This window comes from Pezoporus wallicus, unplaced genomic scaffold (assembly GCF_028554395.1).
Source record: "Pezoporus wallicus isolate ANWC-B61680 ecotype Strahan unplaced genomic scaffold, APGP_CSIRO_Pwel_v1 contig_3817, whole genome shotgun sequence".
NCBI classification, from domain to species: Eukaryota; Metazoa; Chordata; class Aves; order Psittaciformes; family Psittacidae; genus Pezoporus; species Pezoporus wallicus.
Window position 1 is genome coordinate 370,205 of NW_026635157.1, and position 9,322 is coordinate 379,526.

The 9,322-nt window shown below is 38.6% G+C and overlaps 1 protein-coding gene across 1 annotated transcript in view; it reads left to right on the plus strand.

The window, feature by feature from the left end:
• PPP1R14C (protein phosphatase 1 regulatory inhibitor subunit 14C) overlaps positions 1-8,101 on the plus strand; it is a 54,207-nt gene extending 46,106 nt beyond the window's left edge. The window contains exon 4 of the mRNA XM_057405657.1: positions 6,793-8,101. Coding sequence (XP_057261640.1) covers positions 6,793-6,867 — 75 coding nt within the window. The 3' untranslated portion in view covers positions 6,868-8,101. The remainder of the gene's footprint in view (positions 1-6,792) is intronic.
• Positions 8,102-9,322: the final 1,221 nt, after the last annotated feature.

Genomic DNA, 9,322 nt, shown 5'->3' on the forward strand with positions numbered 1-9,322 from the left:
TTCAAAAATGGTACATGTCATGTAGGCTTGACATAAGGTAACGCTTGATGTGAGAGAAGTTCATTTTAGGAGTGCACAACTTAAAGGGTGTTCTGTCTGAAGAATTAGTGCCATAACGAAATTCTGGATCTGAATTTTTGTGGTTAAAAAGGAGCAGGGAGCAGCAGCATCCTTCTGCATCACCCATATGCCAGAGGTGCCACTGCTTCGCTCAGTGCCATGTTTTGCCTGTGGAAAATCCCACTCAGACCTTTGTCAAGTTTCTGCCTTGGTTCTAACTGATGAAGAATCTTAATGTAGGTTACAGGGAATTTTAAGTCTCATGTTAGCAGTGAAGGTAACAAATTTAATCTGTAATCCTGATGATAGGGTATTGATACTTGACAACAGACTCTCTATTTAGAATAGGAAGGCCATTGTGGCCATGAAATCAATGAGGTTTTGTCAAGATGCATACTTTGAAGAAAGCTAAATTTATGTTATTGTATCTCTGCTATTGGTAGCAGCAAGACCACCCATATGGACTGGGCTTTGGAGAAAATCTGAAGTATTAGTGTCTGATGTGAATTAAAACTCCTGATAGTGGGGCTGCCAAAGTTACCACAGGAAAAATGGATAATAGCCTGTTAAACTGCTATGGGAGAGAAATCCAGTGAATGGGCAATTTTTATGTTTACTGACTCTAAAAGATGCAGCTGAGCTACACAATGCCTGCACATAACTAATATTTGATGAGAATGAGATAAATTAGATTTGGAGTTCCTTTGTTTCGGTCTTTCCTCATAGAAATACACAAAGCTTCAGGCAAATAGGCTGGAGATCTCTCCCACTCAGGCAGGATTAAATCTATCTAAACCATTTTGTTAGTATAATTTTTTTATTTAGTGCAAAATGGGAGAAAAAGTAGATGAAATTGCATCCTTGAAGAAAGTTGTTTTGCTGGTAACTTGTAATTAATAACAATTTCCCTTATGATTTCCAAACAAAAAATGTGAAATTGTTGTGCATATTCTCTGGAGAATTTGGACAGAGATTTATGTCACTGATAGTTACTTCAGTGGCCAAACTATTTCAGCAGCTTTTAACGCTTAAGTTTGAGAAAGGTAGAGAGCATTTAACTATATGCTTCCCTAAGCTTAATTCGTAGTTGGAACAAATAACAGGATTGTGACTATTTTGGTTATGCCTTCAGATAATGTGTATTTAATATATAGACATGAATAAAAAGCTCAACCCTGCTGAAATAGAATCTCTAAACTTTTGATGGATAATATATTTTTTTGGCCCTACTATGTTACAAATTATTTCAAGTTAATATCACTATTTGGTTTTGGTCCTTTTTTGTTGTTGTGTTCTGTTTTTTCTTAATATAAATATAAGGCAGCAATACACTGCCTTATGATTAGATTAAAAAGTACATTTTTGTAGCAATACTAACTAAAGATGTGTCCAAAAGCCTCAGTGCAGTGTACTGATTTAGATCTGGGTGAACCTAAGAGCTCATAGACATTTAATGCAGCTTAGCTGATGAGTGGTAAGTTATTAAGCCACTGTAACTGTATTAAGTGTCCATATTATTTGAAATCAAATAGGACAATTTGTAGAGAAAAAGTTAAGAAGGAAGCATATTTAAAAGTAGTGCAGACAGAGGCATTTCTAGAAAAACATGATTTCTTGATCATCCATTTAACTACTCTGAATTCACTGAACTGAAACTGTTTATGTGCCTGCTGAGATCTGCCCTACATTGTACTACAGCGTTGGAGGCAATTAAGCTTGCATGTTTTCATTTCTGCAAGTACTCGTGAATATAACTTAAAATACCTATAGCAATATTAAGCAAAAAAATACCTGAAAGAGGGTAGATTTAGGTTAGATATTAGGAAAAAATTCTTCACTGTGAGGGTGGTGAGACACTGGAGCAGGTTGCCAAGAGAAGCTGTGGCTGCTTCATCCCTGGCAGTGTCTCAAGACCTGGTTGGATGGGGCTTTGAGCAACCTGGTCTAGTGGAAGATAGCCCTGCCCATGGCAGGGGGTTGGAACTGGATGAGCTTTAAGATCCCTTCCAACACAAATCTTTCTACGGTTCTATGACTATTATAAGCATGTTGATTTGACAAGAATAAGGTGGGCTTGTTTACATGCTGCCAAATTGGAGAACAGCTGGACTGCAGCTAAGTTTTCTGGTATGTAATCAGTGCCTTTTACTGTTTTAGCTCACCAAGAAGCTTAATTGATGCATATTCTCCTCCTCTGGGCACTGATGGTGCTGAGGTCTCACTGGAGAGGCCGTGCTGATGGGATTGTTCAGTGAGGCTACAGAGATTCTGCTGCACCAGTTCTTGCTAATACAACGCAGCTTCTAGCCTCGCTCTCCCAGATATGTGCCTTGTTAGTTCCCTTCAGGTTTGTGCCTGTGTGGAAGTGAAGGTGTTTGGCAATAGGGGTCCCTTTTTCCTTTTTTCTTTCTAATTTCCATTCAGATGCCATTTTTGAGCTATTGTTTAGTTTGTTGCCCAAGTAGCTATGGAGATTGCTCTTCTGGCTGACTTTACTTTTACATCCAACTAATCAGGCTCTCTCCAGGAAATAGCCTTGGGCAAACAGACAAGGAAATCATCATTTTTTTAACTTTGCTGCAGGGAAATAAAGCTGTGGAGGAAAGCTGGTTTAGGATTCACTTTGTGCTCTAGTGAAGCAGAGGACTAGAAACCCTAAATTTTGGTTTAAGAACTAGTCCTAGAACATGCGTACTGTTTGTGGAAGAGAAATCTGGAGAGACAAAGTCTAATTATTCTCCAGAATTAATTAGAAGACTTTGAATAGAAAGCATGGAATTCATTGTCTAGCAAATGACTTCATTAAAACAATGAATCACACCTCCAAAGCAGCAAGGTGAAGTGATTTCCTCCCCTTTTCTGAATTATCATTTCACCTTCCTTTGTTGTCTTTAGTTTTGTTTTTTGTTTTTTTTTTTTAAATTCTTCATTAGATTAATGCTTTGCTGAAGCAAATGTCTTTAATTCAAGGGAAAGCTTTGCAGAAGGAAAGTGCCTATGGCCAATTATAGATGAGTTCAAATGAACTATAGATTTAGTCTCTGTCTCATTTAAATTTGCCTTTGTGATTGGAAAGATGTCTTCAAGAAACAATGATTTTGTATTATAAATTAACAGGATTCTCAATACTTTCAACAAAACTGTATGTAAAGGTGGTCTCACAGAAAATCTGTAAAGAGAATTTAAACCGAGTTTGTGGATATTTTTGTGGTTATCTTTTTTGGTGATGTGATTTTTGTTGTTTGTTTTTTTTTTTCCTTTTTTTTTTTTTCCTCCTCCCCTTTTACCAAGCCCCAAAGTGCTGGGACAAGATTTTTCTTCTGTTAAAGGTAGATGTGGCCTGTGTATTTCTGGCTGTAGCCCTCCAAGGAATAATTCATAAATTGAGTCTTAAGCTGAATTACTGGTAGGGTTTTCAAACTCTATGAATAATGAAGTATTATATAAGTATATGTAAGTAGATAATCCAACCTGTGTTACAGAACTATTTTAAACATAGATGGGTACATGATCAGCATTCAAATGCATGATGCTAAGCTTTGGCATATCTCCTAGAGGGGGATTTCAATAAAATGCGCTGTGTAAAATGATTTTTGTGTATGAGGTTGAGATAGATGTGGATATTAGGCCTTCTATTATGCCTTGACTTGAATGTCCACAAGGAATAAACCCCCAGTTTTTGAGTGATGTTTAAAGAAAACAGATGCGTATTACTGTCATAAAGATGAGTTGGTTAATTATAAAGGGAAGGCTCACTGAAATGCTGTGAATCTCCTTTCCTGCCTCCAAGAAGGAAAATGTGCATCTCTTCTAGAATGCTGCCTTTTCTTGATGGGGAGCTGCCAGACAAGAAAGGCACAAGCACTGGAGCACAGCTGTGTTGATGGCAGCCAGCTCCATACAAGTGTCAGATGCAAATGATACCTAAACCAGTAATGTACTGAACGAATACTGTGGTTTGCACACCCATGGGATGTGCACAACAGCCCTACTGGGTTATGTAGAATGTCTGCCACATAAAAAATGCTCTTGTTGGGTTTTATTGCAAACCTTTATTTCAAGAAACATGGTTCCTGAGGGCATAAAGCATTTTCACTTATTGTATGTACTACTTCAAATGAATACAGCTCCCTTCCCCTTCATTACAAATAGCCTCAATTGCCTCAGATCTGCTTAGGGGGTTACCCTACAGTTTGCTTTATTTTGGCAGCACTAAGAAGTTTAGTGTGAAAATTGCTTGAAAAGTTCAATCAAATATGTTCTTTTGCAAAAGAAGGTGCTTGTGGTACTGCTTCAGAGTGTCGGGGGAACTCTCCTACCTTCTTGTAATGTCATACTGAAAAACAACTGACCCTGTTTCATATCCAAGGGAAACTTGCTCCAAACTCTTCTGAGTTGTGGGGGAAAATGGACAGAGAGATGGCAGAGGTGCCTCTCAAACAGGGATATCCCAAATGTATACAGTCAGAGTACAATGGATTTCCCTGTCCACTCTGCACGTGTCCCTTCCTGTAATGCTCTTACTTTCAACTTCTATGAACCAGTTGGGTATTTCCCAGTTGTAGTGTCTTGTTGCTACCTTGGTGGTAAATGAAGGTGGTAGAGATTATCTGTGGCTTTAACAGATGACAATAAAGTCTTCCAAAGGGGAAAACTGAACTTCAGCTCACTCCTTCCCAAAGGTGCCTCTTAATCTGATGTTTCACAAGGGAAAATAGCTTTTTAAGGCAAGAGCTGTTGAAGGCAATACTCATTGCATTAATCTGAAGTAAAAATCTTTTAAGGTAACTTTAGAGAGTTTATTTCTATAAGGATTTTACTGCAGGGCTTCATTTAATTTTGGTAGTAAAAAACCTTAAAGTGCGTTTATATGTTTCAAACAGCACCATGCCACATTAGTTTTGCATTATGTAGCCGGTCTTTACAATGATGAAAGGCTAACACAGAACCAATGCATAGTGCATTGAAAGCTGTGAAGTTTTAAAGTAAACCTGTCTCCTTCCTTTTCCTGACCTCTGAATAGAAGAGTACTGTACTCTGACAAGTTTAGGGTGGGTATTGTTGCAGTGGCTTGTGGCTATATGGAAAAAAGACAGATTTTAGTAGATGAAGGGAGAGAAATCTACTTCTCTGATTATATCTTTAGGCTGTCTGTTCACGTGGCAAGTGCAGTACTGGTAAGCGCTAGGTGTATTGTGTACTGGCCTTGATGTAGTTAGTTCAGGAGTGGAGGCTAGAATATGAAAGGTTCTTAATGAGCGTTTGTAGTTCACACTGACGTGTATGCTGCTCTCTGCCTTTGCTGCTATTAGTTGAAGCCACAGCTAGTGTTGGTGCAACAATAGCCATGATGCAACAGTACATGCAGTACAGTATAAATGTCCATAAACTGTCAGAAAATGAAATTGCTCTGTTGGCGTGATACCTGCCAGGATTGTGGTGCCACCACAAAAAGCTGACCTCTTTCTCAAATTAAAATACACGTTTACAGAGGATTTTCTTATGCACAGTGTAGCACTTGGGTAATGATTCAATGTGACTTTTCTGAAAGGTACTGTATTGCCATTTAGGTGGTAACCTTGTTTGTTGGAATTTTTAGCCTCAAGCATTTGGCTAGGAAGTCATGCTTTTTGTCCTCATAGAATCATAGAATGGTTTTAGTTTGAAGGGACCTTAAAGATCATCTAGTTCTAGCCCTGCTTCCATGAGCAGGGACACCTTCCACTAGATCAGGTTGCTCAAAGTCCCATCCAGCATGGCCTTTCACATCAACCTGGCTGACTAAATCCGTAATTGCATTCCATGTTTATAGCTGAATGATTTCATGATCAGAACCTCTTTGTAGGTGTATATGTAGTACTGTAAGATAAACCTTATTCTCCCAATGTGACAGTAAGGGGGTGATTTAGCTTCTAATGCATCTGCAATTGCTATGAGAAATTATATACCAAAAGGATTTCAGATAATGGTGCAATTGTAAGCTTCTGTTCTCCCACAATTTAAAGGAGAAAATCTCCTGAAACTGGGGAAAATGCCACTGTGAATAAAGACCTGGCCCATTAATACTTTATTTCTGAATAGTGTCATTTACTGAACTCCACAACGAGTTTCACTCACAATAACCCAGTGGTGCTGCCTCTGGCTCTGTTCCTGCCTTGGCTCAGACTGGCACAAGTGCTGGTGTGGGGCTGTGTGGTGAGCCTCACTGGAGAGCTGAACCAGCTTTGAAAGTAACAGGGCACGAGGAAAAACAGTCGAGATTTTAGCTGGATCAGCTTTCTGTTCCAGCTGAGTATGCAGCCAACCAAAAGGCTGGTGCCAGAATTGAGAGTGGCGAGAGAAACACTTCTGTTGGCAGGAGTGTGGATTTCTGTGCAGGCTTAAACTGTGAAAGTCATCCTTGATTATTTGCATTGTATCCAGCCATAGATTTTGCTTGATTCAGCAGTTGGTAGAAGGGCCTGTGTAGTAAAAGCCTGAAAGGTGGCTAGTAACTTAGCCTGAACACTCACTCATTGAGAGGAAAAGCTAGTTATTCACACCTCCACTGTGTGATGAGAGTATGCATATAAGATTCTTGGAGATCAGGCCAGAGAAATTCCAGCTTAGCAGTAAAAGCTTAGATAAAAATGTATCACTTCCCTTGATGTTTTTTTTTTTTCTTTTAAACCCAAAATCATGGCATTACGGGATCATAAAAGTTACTCATGTTTTCTAATTTTTTTTTCGTAGGAATTTATCAAAGAGCTGCTAACTCGGATAAGAGGAATGAGGAAACTCAGTCCCCCTCAAAAGAAGAGTATATAAATAACTCGAAGTAGTAGCACTCTGTAAAAGACATGGCAAGGGAAATGGGACTTTGAATACAAGACCTCTATTAAAATAATTGTCTTTCTTCACAGTTTTTTTGATTTCATTCAGTTTTGACTCAAGGAATTTCTTTTGTGTGTTTAAAGGGTTCTTTTTTAAGTGTCAAAATTTTTTTCATCAAGAATATCAACAATTTGGATGCTGCTCAACTTTCACTTGAGGATTACTGAAGCAAGTGAAGAATCCAAGAGTTAGCGATGAGGAGCAGCAAGCCTGCTTGGTGAACCAGAAGATCTTATAAATTTACAGAGCTAGGAGACTTCTCCTTGCAACAAGTTGGATAACATTTAAGTTGGTTGTACATTTGACTCATGGATGTCAAGTTTCTTGTGCTTGTCTGTACATAAATTATAAAGTGGGTTGTGAATACTGTTTCACATGGATGGAAGGAAGTTTGTTACAGTAAATTATTTAAGTGGTGGTTCTTGCAAATTTGCTACCAGAAGGTACCAATTAAGATTACTAAAATGCGTGCTGCCATTTTTCTAAATACTCTTAAAGCAGCCCAGTGAAGAATTTCATCATATCTTCTTATTTAGACTGCAGCATATGAGAATTGGGAAATTTAAGGGCTTAATTTGTAGACTTAAGAATTATTTGATTGATGCTTTGCCAGATCATTTCTTCTCCACCTCATGGTGTATTGGAACTGTGCTAACCTATACTGAGTAAGGGCCTGCAGTGATATCCAGAGAAATGTCTATCACCATTTAAAAGCTGCTTCACATGGAGGAAAGGCAGTGCTACCAAAATTAATTACAAGCACTGCTTGTATTTAGTGATGTGGTCTTAGTTAAATGCAGTTTCCTTTCCTGTTAAAGTGGGCAAAGTATATTTCAGTCTTTGTTTATGGCTTTGCCCTGAGAAGTGGGGAGACTTCTTAACTTGGGCTCTGTTACTTGTAAAAGAGAACAGAAAAGAGATCCCTGCTCCCTCCTGGAAAATGCCCATGAAAATGTTCAATAAGCTACCATATACTGGTAGGTGACACTAGTCAGGCATTTTATATCAAGGGTGCTCTGAACATATTTTATTTTTCAAAAGAAGTACATGTTTGTGAATTTTATGTATACTGGCAAGCTTTTTTAATGTATTTAATTTTGTAATGTTTACTGATGATTTTATTTACCAGATATTTACTCAAATAAATGGAACAACTTGTGACTTGTTACATGTACACTTCACAAGACTACTGTTGCTGAGTAGATTGATAAATGGATTTGCTCTTCAAAAAGAGAAGCCTGTGAGGTGGTAAGTACATGGAAATCCAGATGTAGAGACCTTAATTGGCTTCAATATGCCAGCATCACTCAGTCATACTCCTGTAATCTGGTGCACATCTTCACTTTTTAAAGTCTTCTGCAGATGAGGCCTTCCTTCCCTGTGCCCTGGGGGGTTAAAAAAGGAAAAAAAAAAAAAAAAAGGAAAATGAAGGCTTGGGAATTATTTCAGATAAATGCTGCTGCTTCCTTTTTTTCCTTCCACAAGATGTGAGTGTAAGGGAGGGCTTACACTGGGTGACTCGGTTCTCTGCTGAAGGTGTGGCAGAAGGGGGTCTATCAGGCACTCTGCCTTTCTCTCCTCCTGTACCTCTCTGAATCTCAAAACATTCCAGCAGCCCTGAGAAAAGGGTTGGTCAGTTTGCCTGCAGCATCTTAAATTTAAAGCTTGTACCTTGCTGAAGTTGTAATTCAGCTCTGGTTTCCTCAGGGGTCTTCCAGCAAACTGTTTTAAAATTGTGAAGTAAAATCTCTGCTCCAGGGAGATTGAGGGGAGCTTGTGATTTCATCTGTATTTGTTGGGATTGCCCGCTGTTGTTGTCAGCATCATCAGAGGGATGTCTGGTTCTGAAAGGTCTGTGTGAATGACCTGTCTTGCCACAAAGAGATTGTTGCTCCTTGGTCTGTGCTTCTTGCAGAGGATCTGAAGTAGCTAGATCTAAATGACCAAGTTTGTACCAATATCATCTCTTGAAGGAGAGAGAGTTACAGGAAAAGCTTCCTTAATTCCTGAGGTAAGGAGCCTTTTGTTAGATTTTTCACTTAACTCTGGAGGCAGAAATAAATGGTGTTAGAAAACAAGTCTTAGTTAATAGCAAAATTCTGGTGTTTGATTGTGCAGGTATTTTCATAGGCCTTTTTCCAGAAAGCCTGTTGGTTTGTAAGCTACTGAGAGCCTTTTGTGAACACCATGTTTATGATGTCTAAAATGGTAAAAACGAAACCAGCCCTTTTGATTTGAGACTTGTTAGCAATATTTAGTTTTGAGTTAGTGTTTGAGCATGGTTACTGTTCCCTAGCTCAGATTTATTTAACATATGGGCTGAAACAACTGAGAGCAATACTCTGAGGTGATATTTAGAAACACTGAAACATTAAAGGTTCTAATAATT